The following is a 19,863-nucleotide window of genomic DNA, read 5'->3' as shown; positions in this document are numbered from 1 at the left end:
GGCCGAGTTCAGTCTCCTTCGTTCAGGTAACAAGGGGTGGGGGTGGGGGTCTCTCGGGCTCGGTTGCTGGGTGGGTTGCCTACCCTTCAGCTGCGCTGGGACTCGGGGACGTTGGCACCGCCCTTCTCAACTCGGCAGCCACCGATCTTCTGGCTCGAGGTGACTACACGTGGCGGGGCGTGTGTGAGTGTGTACGAGCGTGTGAATGCGTGTGCGTGTGGATGTGGCACGCGTCCCAACCTGCCTGGGGCGGTGGTCCGTTGCGTGGCGGAGACAGGACGGGCCTCCTGAGGCCGCACCCGCGGCCAGGCCCGGCACTCGGGCCTCGGACACCCGGCTGGTGGGTCGGTCCCTGCTTCCCGACAGATTTTGATCTTTGTTCTCCCAGGCCGGGTTCCCCTTCCTGGTCTCTTCTCCCCCGCTGGGCCGGTTTATCGGGAGATTGTTTTCCAGGTTAGTTTTACACAAAGGAAGTGTTCTCTGCACCTCTGGGTCCCCCTTCCCTTCCCAAACTCTTATACCTTCTCATTTCCCTGCTCGTCTCCTAGTCTCTTTTTGGACCTTTGCCCCTCTCCATCCCGGGAATGATCTCCAGTTGGTTATTTCTCCCTTCGTCAGTCGGACTACTGGCTTCTGCCTCGGTCTTGCCAGCGTGGGGCATGTGGTAACAGTAGAGGCCACAGCACCACACCTGAGAGGAGGAAACGGGTGGCAGTGGCAAAGAAAGGCTAGGCCTGGGAATTCAGGATGCTGAGTGGAGATGGTACTTATGAAATTTCCCAGAAAGCGTCCTTATGACTTTTCTTAGCTGCTGCCATCCCCCACCCCACCTCCAACCACCCATCATCAGTCACCAATCCTTCCAGAATCTCTCCTGCTTAAGTCAGCCTTTCACCTACAGGTCTATGATGTGGTTTAATTAAGATTCCCACAAATGTTGGGCTAGACTAGCAAGATTGTTTCATTTCCTGGACTGAGGAAGTTACAGAGGGTTTGATTAGGAGAAATCTGTTTTGTGTAAATACAATGTGTCTATGTGTACAGAATGTCCAGAACTTCCTAGCCCTGCCAGAGGGTCACTTGTTCCCTGATATGATTCATATTTGAGTAGCTAATTGAAGAAAGAAGGTGAAGGAGTGGAGGAGGGGAGGAGAGGGAGGCTCTGTAAGGACAGAAACTCTTATTATTTTTAGAGTTCTCTTGGTGATGATTAAAGAACACTGTGGCATAGTGAAACATGCCCTGGACTAGAAGTTAGAACATTATGTTTTTTGCTGCTGTGTGGTCCTGGATAACTTATTTTCTTTCTCTGGTACTCAGTTTACTTGTTCACAAAACAAAGCAATTGGGGCAGTCACCTATAAAGTCCTCTTTAGTTCCAAGGTTCTATGATTATCATATTGTCAGTATTAGATTGGAAGCACAGAGCTTTATTTATGAAGAAATACTAGCCCCTTCTTTTTGTCAAGAAACTTTAACCATTTCTCCTTTTAGAAGACAAACATATTGTAAATCAACTTTTTTTACTTCCCCATCCCTACTCCCTCATACAGTGTTCATCTTTCTGCCTCTGAAAAAGGAACGTTGAACTGCATTTTCTTATTCCTGCCTCATTTTTTTCTTCTATACCTTCTCTTAGGGCCAGAAATTGGACTTTTGATGATGTTTGACTCAGCAACAGCAATAGCAGGCAACGTGATTTCAAACCTGGGCTCAGCCTCTGTTTCTTCTCTCGTGTAATCACAAAGCCCGTTTTGGACCAGGAATTCCAATCATGTCTGTGATGGTGGTGAGAAAGAAAGTGACACGGAAATGGGAGAAGCTCCCAGGAAGGAATACTTTTTGCTGTGATGGCCGTGTCATGATGGCCCGACAAAAAGGCATCTTCTACTTGACCCTTTTCCTTATCCTGGGAACATGTACACTATTCTTTGCCTTCGAGTAAGTTTCCATTGAGTATAATTGTCTGATATGGGGAAGAGCCTTTCTGGGGAGTTTGTGATGGGTCCTTGGGTGATTTTTACTTTATTCTTGAGCAGTGTTCATAGAGCCTGTCAACTGAATTCATTGCTTTGTAGTTATAGCAGAGTTTGTGCTTCCTAAAAAGGATGAGACCTTTGATACTAATTTTATAGCACTGATTTGGGGATACTCCTGACAACTTGGGAAATAAGAGACTTTATCCTAATTGCTTACCTTTTAGAGGTCTCAACTTAGTGACAAACTGCTTTTTCTCCACTTCTCCCAAGTCTATTCTGTTATTCTGGGCCCTATTTCCCTAGCAGGGGTCCTCAAACTATGGCCCACGGGCCACATGCAGCGGTGTGATTGTCTTTGTTCCCGTTTTGTTTTTTTTACTTCAAAATAAGATATGTGCAGTGTGCATAGTTTTTTTTTTTAAACTATAGTCTGGCCCTCCAACGGTCTGAGGGACAGTGAACTGGCCCCCTGTTTAAAAAGTTTGAGGACCCCTGCTAGGGCTTAGCTCTCAGCTAGCTGAAAAGCCAGCTGAAATGGGAACCTGCTGATGGGTTTCAGTCTCAGCTATACCACAAACTAGATGTGTATGTGGCATATGTGTGCATACTAAAAGCAAGTTGCTCTTTCTTTCCCTCAAAAGCACTCAACACAAACAACTCTCTAATCTGTGTATACCTGATACCAGCTTTGGAGTTATTTTTTCTGTGATGTAATACTTAGTTCTATAGCCACTGTTTGAAGTCTGTGTAGGTTGCTGTTCTAGGGAGGTGGCCAGTTGGATTCTAGGGCACTGTGACATGATAACTGGGTGTGCTGAGAATGGTCTGTACTCTAGGGATGGGGTCAGTGCTAATTGTTTTGGGATTACTGTGAGGAGGGCCTTGAGGAGCCAAGAGGTGCGTGTGTCCACTGTGAGCCACACCTGATGTGAGCCTGCTATAGGGTATGTACCTGGGTGACCTGGAAATGGAGCTCCCATGCAGGGGTGTGGCCATGAGAGGCAGGAGGGGGCTCTGTGGCTAGCCTTTCTGGGTAATTAAAATGAGCTCCAGTCCCTTGGGGCTCATTTTTGTCCTTCTGTAAAGGCTTCAAACTTTCCTAGTGCATCCAGAATGGTTTTCAAGCTGCTTTGCCAGACTTTTTGATGGTTGCAGCTGGCTTAAGTAACAGCAGGAGGAGGAAGGGACCCAGTTTATAACAGAGCAGAGTAAAGGAAGGTCAGAGGAGCTCTTTGTTAAAGGCCCCTTTGCTGCTGTTGCTAGTGCTGACTTTGTGAAGTATTTGGCAAAGTCAGGCAGGTTACAGAAAGCTTCTCAGTTGCCTTCCATTTGAGTTCATGGCTGAGTGTGTGCTTGTGCTTGTGCATGTTATCAGTGAGCATGTGTAGTAAGGTAGGCATATGAAGAACATTAAACTAATTTTTCCTTCTCCTCACCTTTTTATCCAAGTTTTCTTTGCTTTGTTCCTGCCTTGTTTCTTTCTGGAAGTGCAGAGCTAAACTTTGCTTTGCTCTCTGTCATTCTTTCTCTCTTTCACACTTTTTGTCCCCCCTTCTACACCTATGATTAAATTTTTATGATTGGAGCCATTGAAAACAGAGATGAGCCTTGTTTCTAGGATCTGAGTTGAGTTGGTAGTTCAGGGCCCAGGAATCCTCTGGTTTGACTGGCTATGGGTGCTTGAAATATAGAGGTATTGCTATTTAGCCCTTTTTGTATCTAGGAGCTAGTGAGAGAATATTATTTGGATCTCTTCTATTTAGGCCCTTGAAAGCCCCTGAAGAAAACTGACAGTGGGATGAAGCTTATAATTAGCCAAGATACTATTTGACAGAAGCAGGCTGAATTTCCTACCAAGATAACTTTTCTCCCTAAGTTATTTCTTAGCTTTGCCCTCAGATATGAAGGGTGAGGTTGTCTGTAAAACTACTCTCAGTTCCAGCTGTCTGTGTGAAAGGGTAAATATTTTTGAAGGTAAATATTTTTACCGTTAAGAATAGTGGAAGAAGGGGAGAAGGAAGTAAATGTGTTCGCTGAGGACTGAAGTGGGAAAATATAAATCTGACCAAAGAGGATAGGACCCTGATGATGAGTCCTTTTATTGAGAATGGTGGAATCTGTGTGTACAGATACTCAGACACTCCAGGTAATGGCTGTGTTGTGCCTAGCCAACGACAGGTTGTACAAAATATACTGGCATGTTTCTGAGGAATGACATCTCTTCCTGGTTTATCTTTTTCTTTGGTGTCTATAACTTACTACCACCCACATATTGTGGGTTAGGGCTTGGGTTCAGAATATAGGCTCCTTTGTTAGTATTATAATTTAGTGAGCCCTCAGGAAATCAGCTGATCTGCCCCCCCTCCTCCCGGGCCTTTAGGCAGGTGAAGGTATCTGAATAGACAAACAGCTATTTTCTTTCCTTTTTTTTTATTATTAACAGCTGTCTATTTTCATTATTTAATTGTCTGGGAGCATAGACTGTATGTGGCTGCTGCAGTTTTGCCTTGTGTGAAGTTAGTTCAAATCTTTTTTTTTTTTCCTGAGACAGCATCTCACTTTGTCACCCTTGGTAGAGCGTTGTAGTGTCACAGCTCACTGCAACCTCAAACTCCTGGACTTAAGCGATTCTTTTCCCTCAGCCTCCCAAGTAGCTGGGACTACAGGCGCCTGCCACAATGCCCAGCTATTTTTAGAGACGAGGTTTCACTCTGGCTCAGGCTGGTCTTGAACCTGTGAGCTCAGACAGTCCACCCATCTTGGCCTCCCAAGTGGTGGTATTATAGGCATGAGCTACCACGCCTGGCTGTTAGTTTAAATCTTGAGGCACATCTGGATATGCATTTTAGTAACAGGGTCCCACTTGCAGCAGGTGCTTAGGAACAAGTGTGAATTGATTTATAGCTGCCCCTGGCACAGCTCTAGGCCAGCCAGATGGCTTAAGAAATCTGGTCAGGCTTGTGGGTGCCCCTTATTGAAAAACATGCATTGTCAGTAGTGCTGGTGGATGTCCTTTTATTTTTGGATTTGTCTTTACAAATCTTCTAGAAGACATTTTAAAGGAGGGACCTGTAATTTTCAGTGGACAGACAGTAGGCAGAATACATAAAAGAAAAAAAAATTGTTCATCCAGCAGCCAATTAACTCCATATTGTTCTAAGTGTTTTGGAAGAAAATAGATGGCCTTCTCTCAGGGCTGCTGTCATAGTATGGAAATTGGGCCAGATATTCACTAAGTCTCTTGCAACTCTAAGAGTCTGAAATTCTGTATAACTCTGTGTCTGATTGTAAGATTCAAATGCACACAAAATGAAAGTATAGATTACCAGTAGGTAGCTGTGTTTAAATGTAATTGCATTCATGGTAAATATATTCAAATTTAAAAGCAGAGTGAAAATTGTACAATGTTTTTTAAAAAAGGATTTCCTAATTAATCATTAGGGTGAGGCATTTAGGAAATGTGAGTATATTACTTTGAGCACATGAACCATTTTAGTGCTTTTTGCTCAAGCTCTGTCCAGCTTATGTGATGAGCACATAGCTACCAGCTTGGCTTGGAATGTCAGGACACAATAGCAGAATGACACTGACAACCTGTGAGCTGTCCAACTACTGAAAGGCTATTGTATTCAGTCAAACTTGACTTTCTGATAAAGTGTGGTCCTGGGGAAAGGACCAAATGCACTGTCTTCTGGAATTGGCTTCCTAGCTTTCTCTTTTAACTTTCTGACAGACCACTAGAGGAGTCCAAGTCTTTAGATTTCTTTTGTTGCAAGAATGACTTTGTGACTCTGGACGCCTGAAATAGAAGATGCTTGCTGCTATGGTTAGTGCTTCTGCTTTCTCTGTGCCATATATGGAGGAATTTTGTCAAAGCATTGTCTGACCAATTTCTGTTGGACTGGTCCCCATGGGAGCTTTTCATGTACATATTGGCAGAAGAATCATTGAATTGGATGAACTGAAAGAAAGCTTTGTAATACTGCTTAGTAATCAATCATTACCATTCCAATTCTTGTAGCCTATCCAAATTCTACCCCTCTTTAAACTTTTTTCTTGAGTCTTCATTCATGAAAACTTTCTGGTAATTTCTGCATTTATTAGGCTAGTTATACATACCTTTCATTTAACAAATAATTACATGACATTTCTTATATTTTGGAATCCTGTGGTGATTACACTTTCCCCTTGTTGTCCCCCTCAGCTAGATGTGAGCTCTTTCAAGGTCAAGAGTAAAAAGATGTCTGTGTAGCTCCTGAAGTGCCCTATATCAGGCCTTATATAGAGTAGGTGGCCAATAAATGTTGCTGAATTAAAACATTCTGAAGGTACTTACAATCTTGGTTCACAGAATCATTAAGCTAGAAGAGGCTTTGGGGACTATCTTTATCCTTTTGTGGGAGAGAAAATCAGGCATATAGAAGTAAGGTTACTTCATCAATATTGGTTGGCCAGCCACTGTCTCTGTATAATATTAATTTTTTTTAAATCTCATTGTTACTTTTTGGCTATGAAATCCTGAAGAAATTCAAATGTACATGCTTTAGTAAAGCTGTGCATAGTGCCAAATGCTAGCCCAGCATATTCCAGGTTCTTGTGAGCTAGTGTGTGTTACCTGGTGGCATCTAGGTTATTTGGGTTTCCCAAGCTTGCATTTCTCGTAAATGAAGGCATCTTTGTGGAGAACTGACAACATTACAGCATGACATTCTGGTAGCCTTGCAGGAAGAGGGAGGCCTGTCTCTAAATGTGAACTTAGAATGTAAGGAGCTTTATAAGTTAATGAAGAATCATCACTGCTTTGGCCACTCCTAGTCCCTGCTGACAGGGTGGGGATGGCTTGGAGAAAAATTGAGCAATGTGTGCTCCCTATCTTGTTATTCTGTGGGTTATTCTGATAAAAGAGGCATCGTAGCCAGGCGTGGTGGCTCATGCCTGTAATCTTAGCACTCTGGGAAGCTGAGGTGGGTGGATTGCTTGAGCTCAGAAGTTTGAGACCAGCCTGAACTAGAGCGAGATCCATCTCTACTAAAAATAAGGGGGGTAAAAACTAGCTGGGCATTGTGGTGGGTGCCTGTAAACCTGTAATCTCAGATACTCAGAGGCTGAGGCAAGAGGATTGCCTGAGCCCAAGAGTTGGAGGTTGCTGTGAGCTATAACACCATAGAACTCAACTCCAGAGCAACTGAGTGAGACTCTGTCTCCAAAAAAAGGGGGAACATCATGTCTTTGCAGACAGATGGAGAAGGAAAATCAGATCTGACAATATGAAGTTACCAAGTTTGAAGAAACACAGGACTATGTAGACCAAAGCCAAACATTGACATGGCAGAATGTTAGCCCCTATATAATGACCAGGTCTAGTCCTGTTGAGTATCCTTAGGTGAGATTGGAAAGAGGAAAAAAGTATCTTTATTGTGATCTCTAACCTAGAGAGAATTCTCTGGAGAATTACTCTGTGGAGGTCAATCTTGTACTTCATCTAGCCTAGGATTCTGCCTTGGACTTGCCCAACCAAATAACAGTTTTAGAAAGGCATAGTTGCCTCTTTGATATCAATTTGGTACAAGTACTAAGCTAAACTTAACTTCCCAATAAAGCATATTCCTCGAGGAAGGGTTGGGTTATGTCTCCTGAACAGTTTGCTTTAACAATTCTCTAAGATTCTGTCATTCAGAATTCCCCTGTATGTTTTTACCCTGTACTACCTTTCGTGGTAATGAGTTTCACAGTGTCAGTCTCTGCTGAATGTCTCTCCCATCTTTTGAGAATGAGTTTTAATTGAGTATAGTTATCCTTTGTTTTGGGTAAAGTGAGCTCAAAGAACAGGGATGTCCCACACGATGCTGACATCAATTGAGTCGTTTATTGAGGGAGAGAAGAGCCCCCTAAATATTCCTCCTCAGAGATGCCACTGCTGGTATTGTGTTTAAGAACAAAGGAGGCACCTTATGCCTCTTGCAATAGCAAGAAACTAGGTAATTCAGGGTAATTAGTGGGATGTTTCTGGAATGGAGCAATGAGAAGACAGGCCTTATTGTGATGATTAGATAAGGCCAGTTAATGGAGGGCTTCAGAATACTTGTCTGTGGAGTTTGGAGCTTAATATAATAGGCAGCAGGGGATAGTTCTAAGTTCTTGAGCTGGGATATGTTATAATCGAAACTTGAACTTTGTTGTTATAACTGAAATTTGGCAACTACTGAGCAGGTTTGCCTGGATAGAGATTTTGATCCTCTTCTGTGAGAGAATGGCTTATCCCTTCAGAATCAAAAATGTCCTTATTTGGTTAATTTTCTTCATTGCTGTTGGAGCAAAAGAGGGTTGTGAATTTTTCTTTGACCTCCATATAGCATTTAATTTGGAGACTAATTTTAAATTATGTTTTTAGGGTTAAGAGAAACTTTTTCCCTCTCAGCAGACTCTGAGTGTCATTAGAAGAACCCTGGCACAATCTTATGGATGGTTCTACATGGTTATTGTGCTCTAGAAGATAGTGTTTAGTCTGCTGTAACAAACTATCATTGGGTGGCTTGTAAATAGCAGATACTGATGTCTCATAGTTCTGGGGGTTGGCAAGTACAAGATCAAGGTACCTAAAGATTTGGTGTCTGGTGAGGACCTGCTTCCTGGTTCATAGATAGCTATATTCCCTCTGTTTCCTCACATGGCAGAAGGGGTGAGGGAACTCTCCAGGGTTTCTTTTATAATGGAACTAATCCCATTCATGAGGGTGGAGCCTTAAGTGACCTAATCACCTCCCAAAGGCTCCATCTCTAAGTACCATCACTCTGTGGGTTAAGATTTCAACATATGCATTTTGGGAAGACACAAACATTTAGTCTATAGCAAGAAGATGGTAAGAGGACAGATGGCCATCCACATCAGGGAGGTATTATTAGCAAGGCTTATTTCTCTCATGTGTGATCAAAGGGCATCATGGGGCTCTGATCCTTGGGCCCTTTCTGCTGTTCCAAGCACAGCTCTTCCCTAACAGCTGCTATTGGAACAGTTTCAAGCAGCCACCAGCTTCCCCAAGAGAGCTCTTCTCTGACCACTTACAATCCTTAGAGCCTGAATCACCATTCTAACACTTGATTGTTGGTCTTATTCTTTAGCTGTTTTATATGTTAGTTATATTTTCCCCAACAAAATTAAACTCCTATTTCTCTTGTTCTTCATTTCTTAGACCAGTAAATACTTGTTGGCTGATTCATTACACTGATAAAAGAACAAACAAACAAGCAACCATACAAAAAAACATAGCAAGAAAGCTGTTAAGGAGACTTAGAAACAGAGTACTGTATGGAACAATAATTAAAATTGCCAGTCTGTGAGGTGTGGCCCTACCATGGAATCTGTTGTATTGTTTCTTACTAGTTCCACTCACAAATGTCTTTTGAATTTTCTCATGTGAATTGAAATCTGTGTCATGATAGTCATCACTCCAATGAACTAGCATGCTAGGGATGGGGGATGGGCCATGACACACCAGCCCAGCCTGGCACTGCTGGTTACTGCTGATCAGTGTGACCATGTGGCCTGCGGGGACATGTGGGGGTCCAGTTGTCTAACCCAGCTCTGGATGCCTGAGGCCAGTCAAGAAATTGGTACAGCAGTGTTTTTCAACCTCTTACCTCATGGCACATTTGAACCTGTAGTTAAACTTCTTCAGCACAATTGAATTATGTTGATCAAAAAAAAAAAAGTGTAAAAAAAGAATATACATACTGTGCTTTGAACTTCTTCCAAAAATAATTTAATTAGTGATCTTTAAAATTTTTTTATTATTAAATCATAGCTGTGTACAATAATGCAATCATGAGGTACAATGTGCTGGTCTTATATGCGGCACATCTAAGATCCTCTCACAGCATCCAGGTTGAAAATCACTGTGGTAGACGATGGCTTAAATTGGTGATATATTTTCAGGTGGCGGAAATGAAGTATTAGTTGAAACATGGTTGCATTTATAAAACTCACAAGGGAGAAAAGTAACTTCTAACTCTGTGGAAGAAAGACTCTTGGTACTTTGAAGACAAAGGAGAGTTCTGTTTCAAAAAGTTATGGTTATCATTAATCCAAAAAGTGTTACAGACAGAAAGTACTAGGGGGTTTCAAAAACAAGTGGCTTATGTTTGTGGATGACAGATCCAATCTTTCTCTATGATAAATCAGTTATGTTTGTGGATACCCCTGACTTTTGAGGTCAATATTGGGAATCACTACTAAATCTTCTTGTAGTTTATTTCAGTCAGAGATATATCTCCAGATTACTGCAATTATGGGTCTAATTTAGGAAGGTATTAAAATTTTTAAAATTGACAAATACAAATTATATATATATGGTATGTAACATGATGTTTTGATATATGTATAATTTGTAGAATGGCTACATAAACCTAATTAATATGTGCTATATCTCACATACTTATTTTTTTTATAAGAACTCTTAAAAATGGGTGGCGCCTGTGGCTCAGAGGAGTAGGGCGCCAGCCCCATGTACCAGAGGTGGTGGGTTCAAACCCGGCCCTGGCCAAAAAACTGCAAAAAAAACAAAAAACAAACAACAACAAAAAAAAGAACTCTTAAAAAATCTGTTGTCTTTCCAATTTTGGGGTATATAGTATATTGTTAACTATAGTCCCCATGTGGACCAATAGATCTCTTGAAATTATTCTTCCTTACTGAAATTTTGTGTCCTTTGACCAACATCTCCCCAATCCCTCTATCCTATTGGGATATTTTTTAAAATCATAACTTTTGATGATGGATGCTGTGAGTTGTAGTTCCCAATAGTCTTAGCCACTGGCTCTCAAAGTTTTCCCTTACTCGAAGTAGAAAGGCCTGCTGGTCCGACAACTGCATTCCCAGCCACACCCACTCACTAGAGACAACTGACTGCCAGTAGCCTCATCTCTGGAGGAGAACAATACAATAGGCCTGTTGTGTATTTGTTGACATACAGAGTGGATTGTTTTAGCAGGTGCAGAAGATAGTCTGTGTGGAGATTACAGAGACCTTTATCTTGATAGCATAGTGTAATTCAAATCTAAGTTGTCCTTTGTCTGGCCTATAAGCAGGTGTTGGAAGTAGACTTAGTTAAGCTGGGGTCCTTCTGTGTAAGGCGGCAGGATTAATTTTGAATTTTTTTGTGATCTACTCACTCTATATCTTTTCTTTCTCTTTAATAAAATAAACTCTCTTTGGTGACCAATTAGATAGGTCTGATTTTTCTAAGGCTTTTGATTGGAGACTGTACACACAGAGCAGTTGGAATCCTGGAGATATTACCTCTTTGTTTTGAAGAGTGATTTTAGTGATAGGCAGTGACTAGGAAGATAGCTGTTTGCTGTTAGCTTGGCAATTTCACTTGGCTTATTCATGAAATAAAGCCTCATGCTCCTTCTGTGTCCTTTGGGTCCTTGATAAGTGGCGGTGATTCTCATTTCTGAATTCCCTTTTTGATTATCTGTACAAGCAAAGGGATGCAATGGAAAAGAGGGTAATCCACAGCTAGTGATATACAAGAACCTTGCTTGTCCAGAACTTAGCTGCCAGATCCTTCAGTTCCCCCAATTTTTCTTTCTACCCTTGGCTTTTAGGAGAAGGAAGTAAATCATTAAAAAGCAAGCTAAGACCAAGGATTCTGTTGAAAATAAATAAGCAAGCAAATAAAAAAGCCATTAAAATCATCTCCTAGGTTTAATACCTATGTTCACCTTCATCACAAACTGCTAGGCCTAATATAACACTTTGTTTGCATCCCTCTCTGCACTTTTGTGTGTGTGGCAGAGAGACGGGGGAGGATCTCATGGGGGTTGTTCCAAAACTGCAGCAGATATAGAATCCAGGATTAAACATTTGCTTTGAATGGATAGCAGCTTGCTTACTCCCCATGCTGATGAGGTAAGCTTTTTCCTTGAGCTTACTTTCTCTACTCTCCCTCTGCTCCTTGCTCATCCACTTATAGTCTGCCTCCAAGTGAAATCTCTATTTTCAAGGAGAATGCCTCAGGAGGAGATTAAAAATAGGTCAGTGATAACTCTCATCACATACTCCCATTTATTTCATTTGAAATTCAGTTCAGAACAAGTATTTATTGATAGCTTTGTTCCCTTACTTGTATTAAGCTCTGAAAGATACAGAATCATGATGTTAGCAGCTAACATTTACTTAGCGTTTGCTATGTGTCAAGTGCAGTTCTAAGCACTTTATTTATATGAGTGTATTTGATCCATACAATGACCCCAACAAGTACTGCCATTATTCTCATTTTACAGATAAGAGGACTGAAGTTAACTAAGTTACCCAATTAGGAGCTGGTAGAGCCAGAATTCAAACCTGAGCATTCTTGGTCCAAAGAGACCAGGTTCTTGCTCTTATGAGGTCCAGAGGCATTCAACATGCTGAGAAATAACTAGGAAATAATACAAGGCTCTGGAAGGGTGGACTACAGGGAGTAGAGAGATTAATGTAATTTAGCATAGGGTTTTGGAGGAGGCAAGACTTCTCTAAGTCCCAGATTCTTCATCTATCAAATGGGCATAATGGAATCTGCTTAATAGGTTTAGAGTGAGAATTGAATAAGATAATTGTATATGAGTACAAAGAGCTTAGTGCAATGCCTGGTGTATGATGAACACTCAATAACTTGTAGTTGTGATGATGCCAAAGATGGTTCCTGAAAGGTGAGTAGAGTTGGGATATCTAGTTAGGAAGAGGAATGGTACATTATGAGAAAGAGGGGAGTAAAAGTGATGTTGGGAAAGGGTACTAAGGAGATATGATTTTCTTATTCTCTTGCTGATGATGGTTAGTCACCTACTAGCTGAGCTAATGAAGGAGACAAGAGTAATGGATGTTGCAGTCTGTCAGCAGCCCTAAAGCTTTTCATGGATCTTGAGGTATGCTAAGACCCCTCTGCCTGACCCTGTGAGCCTGCATCCTGATTGGTCCTCATCTTTTCTCCTTCCTTACTGAGCTCAGCCCAAATGTCAGATGAGTGGGTATGAAAACCCCTGGACATTTCCGGAGTGAGATCAACTAGTGGTGCTTCCAAATCTGGGCTCAGTAGTTTTCCTGTCTTGCAAGTGTGAGCCTTTCCTCAGGCAGAAGAAATGTGCCTTTTGGTGGGTTGATAAGACTGGGCTTGCAGGGTAGGGGAGGTCCCTTGAGACGGTCTTTGATATATTATAGATGAAATCAATCAATTATTTGTCAAGCTCCTATTGTGTGTAGAACCATATGTTAGGAGTTTTGGGTAATTCAAGAGAGGTGAGAAATATGGTCTCCTGCCCTTGAGGTGCTGCTAGTTTTGTTGTGGTGATAAAATAGTAGTAACAATTTGAGAGCAGTATAGTGTAGGTATAATTAAATATTGGATTGGCTGCTTTCTTTAGGTGCCGCTACCTGGCTGTTCAGCTGTCTCCTGCCATCCCCGTGTTCGCTGCCATGCTCTTTCTTTTCTCCATGGCTACACTGTTGAGAACCAGCTTCAGTGACCCTGGAGTGATTCCCCGGGCCCTACCAGATGAAGCAGCTTTCATAGAAATGGAGATAGGTGAGTCTCCCAAGCAGCTGGCAAGCTGCTGTGTGGTGGGTGGTCATAATCAATGAGGGAATGAAACCATAATAGTAGTTGCAGATTAACAATCATTTCTAGCCTTTTCCCTCTGAGATCTTGCATCTGACTGAAATCATGACCATCCTATAAATTTGGTAAGATGGTATAGTCTTCCTTGTTTTGGTTTGCATTTCAGAAAGGATTTATTACCACGGTCCTGCTGCATTGTTCCTAGAGGATGGTCCCATCCCATTCTGCCCCTTCCCTTCCCTTCCCTCCCCTTCCCTTCCTTTTTCTTCTCTTCCTCCCCCCTCCACTTCTGTCTTTCTATATTGCTCAGGCTTATCTTGCACTCCTGGGCCCAAGCAATCCTTCCACCTCAGTCTCCCAAGTAGTTGGGACTGCAAGCATGAGCTACCACACCTGGCTGTTTTTTATTTTATTTTATTTATTTTTTAAGGCTAGCCAAGTGAAAGCAGTGTGAGTGGCTGGTTATTGACGAAAACTGTAAACCTCCTCAAAAACATATGCATATATCTACAATTTTGACTGTAATTTCAGAGATTCATGGATCTTCTGAAGCACATTCATACTCCTACCCTCAATCAAGAATTCCTGCTTTAAGAGAACATGCACAGTGAGAGGGGTACACCTATGGAGTTAGGGAGTCCTCAGGCTTCCAGGAAGGGTAAAAGAAGCAATGAAGTATCTTTGGGGCAGAGATGATGTGCTACACTATTCAGGAGCCAGGGTGGCTTCATGAATTGAAGCATAACATCCCAGGGCTAGAGACGGGTGATATCCTGAGAGCTTACAATGGCAAAGAAGGGTATGATACAAGTGCAAAGGGGGTGGGAGCCCACTATATCAAAGAAGTGTCTACCTAAATTGTTCTCAAGTTAGGTAGCCAAATAGCTAGAGTCTGCATTCGAGCCAGACAGAGTTGGAGAAAGGGACCCAGTTATGCCAGTAGAGCACCAATCTGTGGCTTATTTCTTTGGGGACTCTTGGAAGGGTTCCACTTCCATGCTTTTGTATGTCTTTTGTTTATTTTAGCAGTATTTTCCTCTAGCTTCTTAGTGGATGTCTTTGTAAAAAATTCCAGCCTGGCTCAGAGCCTGTAGCTCAGTGGCTAGGGTGCCAGCCACATATATTGTAGTGGTGGGTTCAATCCAGCCCAGGCCTGCCAAATAACAGTGACAACTACAACAAAAAAATAGCCAGGCGTTATGGTGGGCACCTGTAGTCCCAGCTACTTGGGAGGTTGAGGCAAGAGAATCGCTTAAGCCCAAGAGTTTAAGGTTGCTGTGAGCTGTGATGCCACGATACTCTACTGAGGGTGACATAGTGAGACTCTGTCCCACCCCCCCAAAAAAATTCCAGCCTGTTTTAGTTGAGCTAAGGAGAAATTAATTTACACTCATGTGAGCTAAAACTACTTGGGGGTGGGGTGTGGGTGGGACTAGGATGACAAAAGCAGAAGCAAGGTATGTTGGCATAGCTGGAGTTCTGGGGAGACCTGGTAGAACTGGGGTTAGATAGGGACAAGATAGTGAGGAAGAGTTGTGAGTGCTATTTTTCTCCATCTGGGTTATTCTTTTATGATCCTCTTTCTATTCACATATGGAGAAACTGGGGGTCAAGATAGTGCCTTGACTTTTTTCTTGCACATCACAGCAGGGTATTAACAAGATTGGCTCTTTTCTCCCTGATCATTGGGCCTGGGGTCCAGACTCAAGCTGTCATATTGTGACCTCTATATTTAGCATATTTATCTTGATAGAAGAGTACATTGTTGAGTTCATATGTATGTTTATGTTAGCAAGTTTTCTTAAGCTTATATTCAGCCATATACTGAGTGTGGTGTGGGTGTGGGATGGCAAAAGAAGTCACATGATTTGTTTGCCTCACAACACCTCTTGGGGACAGTGAACTATGAACTCAGTCTCCTGGGTGCCCTCACATAAGGCATGTGTAAAGGAATATTAAGGAGGCATGCTGGTACTTATATCATCGTCTAATAGCTGTCCCCATCCTTTTAAGACTTGTGACACACTGTTATTGTTTGATTTCACAGCATCTACCCCACTCCACAAAAAAAAAACAAAAGGAAAAATGTTCCATATGGCAGATATTTTTAAAATCAAAGTGAATTGAAAAATTTTCTGTTTTTAGAATTATACTGCATGGTGAGGGTGCAACAAGATAGGCACTCTCATATGCCATGGACGGGCAGGCGTGCAAATTTATACAATCCGTCTGGAAATCAGTTTGGTATTAAGGAATATGGACTTTAAGAGTTTATACCCTTTGACCTAGTAATTCTACTATTCTAAGGGTATGTAGCCAAAGGGAGTAGTCAGAGATTTTTACAAATGACTATAGAAGAATTTTTAGTGCATCATTTATTCTTTTTCCTTTATTTATTTATTTTTTTTAATGAGACCAAGTCTCATTTTTTTCATCCAGGCTGGACTGTAATGGCATGATCATAGCTCACTACAACCTCAAAATCCTGGGCTCAGGTGATTCTCCTGCTTTAGCCTCCCAAGTAGCTAGGACTACACATGCATGCCACCATGCCCAGCTAATTCTTTTTTTTTTTTCTTTTTTATAGAGATAGTCAGATAACATAACTCCTTATGTTGCTCAGGCTGGTCTCAAATTCCTGCCTCAAGTGCTCCTCCTGCCTTGACTTCACAATGTGCTAGGATTCTATCATTCCCTGTCCCCCTTTTTCTTTTCTTCTAATATGAAAAGCTATCTTAATGCCAACAATTTCATATATTACTGCTTAGACTTCAACATGTTTTCCTTTTTTCTTTGTGATTTTTTTTTTTTTGAGACAGAGTCTCACTTTGTTGGCCTTGGTAGAGTGCTGTGGCATCACAGCTCGCAGCAACCTCAAACTCTTGGGCTCAAGCGATTCTCTTGCCTCAAGCCTCCCAAGTAGCTGGGACTATAGGTGCCCACCACAACACCCAGCTATTTTTAGAGACAAGGTCTTTCTCTGGCTCAGGCTGGTCTCAAACCCATGAGCTCAAGCAATCCACCTGCTTTGGTCTCCCAGAGTACTAGGAATATAGGCATGAGCCACTGTACTCAGCCTTTTCTTTCTATTTTAGAAATTAATTTTTAACACATGAATATGTTCTTGAAAAGAAGGAGGGGACTGGGATTGGGGTGGAAATCAAAGGAAATTTAAACTTTTATCTGTATTTTTTTTTTGAGACAGAATCTCACTTTGTTACCCTCGGTAGAGTACTATAGCATTATAGCTCACAGCAACCTCAAACTCTTGGGCACAAGTGATCCTCTTGCCTCACCCTCCTGAGTAGCTGGGACTACAGGTGCCTGCCACAACACCCAGCTATTTTTTAGAGATGTGAGTCTTGCTCTGGCCTGGGCTGGTCTCGAACTTGTGAGCTAAAGCAATCCACCTGCCTCGGCCTCCCAGAGTGTTAGGATTACAGGCGTGAGCTTATCTGTAATGTTTTAAGGTTTTACAAGCAACATTATTTAAATAGTAAGAAAATCAGGCACAAAATCATATGCAACTTAAATGCCTAACAATATGGAACGTTTCCATAAATTGTAGTACATGTATGTGATGGAATACTGCCAATAATGTTAGAAAACAAATTAACCACGGGAAAATGTTCATAGTTAAAATATGAGGCAAATAATTCATGGTACAAAATTGCATTTATAATGTGATCTCAAATTTTTAAAAATCGTGAATGTTTATCTGTCAAGAGATGATTAGTAGGAAATATACCAAAAATATGTGACAATCTCTTGAAGGACTGTCAGCGATTTTTATCTTTCCTTATTTATATTTTCTATTTTTTTCCAATAATTATTTATTGAATCCTAAGTACTACCAGTCATTTTTCATGCATTCATTTTGTTTACAAGATAGTATCCTTTTATACACATTGCTTTTTTAGCATGAATTTTCATTTTGTGATATACTGTATTTTCCTGTGTCATCATTTGTTCATCTATATAATTTTAAATGGCTGCATAATATTCCATTCTATGAATATATCATAGTTTACTTAACCAACATCCTATTGTGACATTGAGGTTATTTTTAGTTTTTCACTATTAAAAAGGACTCTGTGACTAATACCCTTATTTAAATATCCTTTGTATATCTCTTTATAATTTTGCTAAGTTCCCAGAAGTAGAATTTCTAAGTCAAAGAATATATACATTTATAGGCCCAGACTGCTTCCATTGTACAACTCTGCTTACACATTTAAATCTTTGGTAGCTAGGCTGGGCATAGTGGCTTATGCCTATAATCCTTGCACTCTGGGAGGCCGAAAGTGTGTTGTCTCTACTAAAAATAGAAAAATTAGCCAGGTGTTGTGGTGAGTACCTATAGTCCCAGCTACTTGGGAGGCTGAGGCAAGAGGATTGCTCAAGCCCAAGAGTTTGAGGTTGCTGTGAGCTATGATGAAGCCACTGTCCCTCTACCCAGAGTGAGAGATCGAGACTGTCTTAAAAAAAAAAAAAAAAATTGGTAGCTAGGCTGGGCACGATGGCTCACGCCTATAATCCTTTAATCCTTGCACTCTGGAAGGCTGAGGCGAGTGGATTGCTTGAGCTTAGGAGTTTGAGACCAGCCTGAGTAAGATCAAGACTCTGTCTCTACTGAAAATAGAAAAACTTGCCAGGTATCATGGTGGGACTCCAGCTACTGGAGAGGCTGAGGCAAGAGGATTGCTCAACCTGAAGAGTTTGAGGTTGCTGTGAGCTGTGATGAAGCCATGTCACTCCATCCAGGGCGACAAAATAAGACTCTGTCTGGAAAAAAAAAAAATCTTTGGTAGCTGCTGTCATATTGCTCACTGGTAAGCTATACAAATGCCCTTTGTCCATTCTTGTCAAAACTGGGTACTTATATTCTTTTTAATATTTATTAATATATTTGGTAGAATTGGTATCTTTGTGGTTTAATTTTTATTTCTCTAAGTATTAGTGAAGTTGAATGTTTTCATTTCATGTATTTTTTAGCCATTTTTTCTTTTATGAATGTTTTTCTTTGTTATTAGAAAAAAAACAAAGAAACACGTTTTTATATGTACACAATAGAACTAACTATATGGCACTCAGTGGAATGTTTTGGAGAAAAACTCTTGTGATGTTGAAAGTGTAGTCTGAAAATGCTCATCTGGAGAAGACAGTGGACTTAGGGCACCTTTGATTGCCCCTTTCCCCCATCGCTTTTGGAGAGATGGTGAGACTTTGGGGCTCATATAATGGCTAGCTGTGATGTTAACTGCCTATATTGATTTACAGAAGCTACCAATGGTGCGGTGCCCCAGGGCCAGCGACCACCTCCTCGTATCAAGAATTTCCAGATAAACAACCAGATTGTGAAGCTGAAATATTGTTATACCTGTAAGATCTTCCGGCCTCCCCGGGCCTCCCATTGCAGCATCTGTGACAACTGTGTGGGTGAGTGAAATCAAGGGAATGTTGGCGGGAAAGGCTGAGTTAAATAAGAAAATCAGAGTGGTCACCAATTCTTGGGAAAAATTACTGGGGGTGGGAAGATAGATTTAGATGGGAAACAAACTAGATTTAGAAAGGAATTTTAGGAAACAAGCTCCTAAATAACTGCAAATCAACTGTACTTGTGTAGATCACATAATAATTCCAATATCTTCTAGTCTGAAATGGAAATAAAAACTCTTTGGTAAATGAGAGAATAAATTTTACCTGTTTTGGAAATCTACATTTTCCTCTACTGGATCTGTAGTTGCACGTGGGACCTACTTTATACAGGGGGAGGAAAATCCTAGTCCACTGGAGGGCAGTATTGAGGAAGGAAGGCCTGTATAATTATGGAGTGGTGCTACTAAGAAGAGGAAAGTTGCCAGAATTTATTGAGTTTCTACTACATACTGGGTACTGTGCTAATTTCCCTTTCTCTCATTTAAGACAAGTAACAACCCTGTGATATTGGTATTATCCCCATTTTACAGATGAGCAAACAGGTGTAATACCTTTGTGTAAGTTCATGTAATTTGTATGAGATGATGCTGGAACAGGTCTGATTCCTGACTGCTCATTTCTTTGATCTTTGCTGATGCTACAGATGTGTCAGGTATACGTGTGCATAACACAGGAGTCTGTGCTGCCATCTGCATATATATAGCTTAGTTGTAATCACTGCCTACTGTGTGCTGAACTGCAGGAAAGATCAGAAACAGGCTGTAAATATTCCACTTGATAGGCATATATGTGAAATTGCTTATATTATCATCAGAAACAGGCTGTAAATATTCCTCTTGATAGGCATAT

General features: G+C 41.3%; 1 protein-coding gene across 1 annotated transcript in view; it reads left to right on the top strand.

Annotated features, from left to right (window-relative positions):
- Positions 1 to 1,704: 1,704 nt before the first annotated feature.
- Positions 1,705 to 19,863, top strand: part of ZDHHC9 (zinc finger DHHC-type palmitoyltransferase 9) — a 37,334-nt gene continuing 19,175 nt past the window's right edge. The window contains exons 1-3 of the mRNA XM_053579241.1: positions 1,705 to 1,941; positions 13,382 to 13,542; positions 18,856 to 19,014. Coding sequence (XP_053435216.1) covers positions 1,775 to 1,941; positions 13,382 to 13,542; positions 18,856 to 19,014 — 487 coding nt within the window. The 5' untranslated portion in view covers positions 1,705 to 1,774. The remainder of the gene's footprint in view (positions 1,942 to 13,381; positions 13,543 to 18,855; positions 19,015 to 19,863) is intronic.

This window comes from Nycticebus coucang, chromosome X (genome assembly GCF_027406575.1).
Source record: "Nycticebus coucang isolate mNycCou1 chromosome X, mNycCou1.pri, whole genome shotgun sequence".
Lineage (NCBI taxonomy): Eukaryota > Metazoa > Chordata > Mammalia > Primates > Lorisidae > Nycticebus > Nycticebus coucang.
This window is presented reverse-complemented; position numbering and strand designations above follow the sequence as displayed.